Source organism: Opisthorchis viverrini (assembly GCF_000715545.1).
Source record: "Opisthorchis viverrini unplaced genomic scaffold scaffold18445, whole genome shotgun sequence".
Lineage (NCBI taxonomy): Eukaryota > Metazoa > Platyhelminthes > Trematoda > Opisthorchiida > Opisthorchiidae > Opisthorchis > Opisthorchis viverrini.
This window is the reverse complement of record NW_008762171.1, coordinates 1-594: the sequence shown is the minus strand read 5'-3', so window position 1 is coordinate 594 and position 594 is coordinate 1. Positions and strand designations below refer to the sequence as shown.

General features: G+C 49.2%; 1 protein-coding gene across 1 annotated transcript; it reads left to right on the top strand.

The window, feature by feature from the left end:
* Positions 1-150: 150 nt before the first annotated feature.
* T265_16238 (hypothetical protein) lies at positions 151-567 on the top strand (the record flags this gene model as incomplete). The annotated part of the gene is made up of 1 exon (XM_009179808.1): positions 151-567. A coding segment is annotated over one exon (417 nt), but the record flags the coding sequence as incomplete, so codon positions are not given.
* Between the last annotated feature and the right edge of the window lie 27 nt (positions 568-594).

The following is a 594-nucleotide window of genomic DNA, read 5'->3' as shown; positions in this document are numbered from 1 at the left end:
GACGACGACGATGACGATGGTGAGGAGGAGGATGGGGATGATGACGATGAGCAGGATGACGATGAAGAGGAGGAGGAAGAGGATGAAGATGAAGACGGGAGTGATGATGAAGGTGATGAACCCATTAAAGCCCCACCCCAGAATGCTAAGATGCCAAAAGCGACTGGGAAGCCGCATGTATCCGCGGACGTCCAGGCTGCGTTCCCCAAAGAGGATAAAGTTCACGGTGCAGATATGAAGAAGTCGACTGTTCCTAACCACACAGGACTTCAAAAGCATTTGTTGATTCCAAATCCTCCTCGGGATCTTCCACAATTGAAGAAGGTATTGAATGAACGTGGCTTCTCCGTGGAACAGCTGGAGCCGTTGAACTTGCGCGTGGCGGTCGCAACGGTATCTACTAACAGTGATATGAAGAATTTACTATCCAGTGAGAAAGCCCTCTCAGTCGATGGTAAGACTGTACACTTTCTCCTCGTGGAAGGGTCGTCTGACGCAATTGCCCATCTTACGCCAGAGACCAGCGAATCGCTGTTCATAACGGGTATTCCCAAATTTGTAACCATGGTAAGTTTTCGGTTGTTTCTCCTGTTT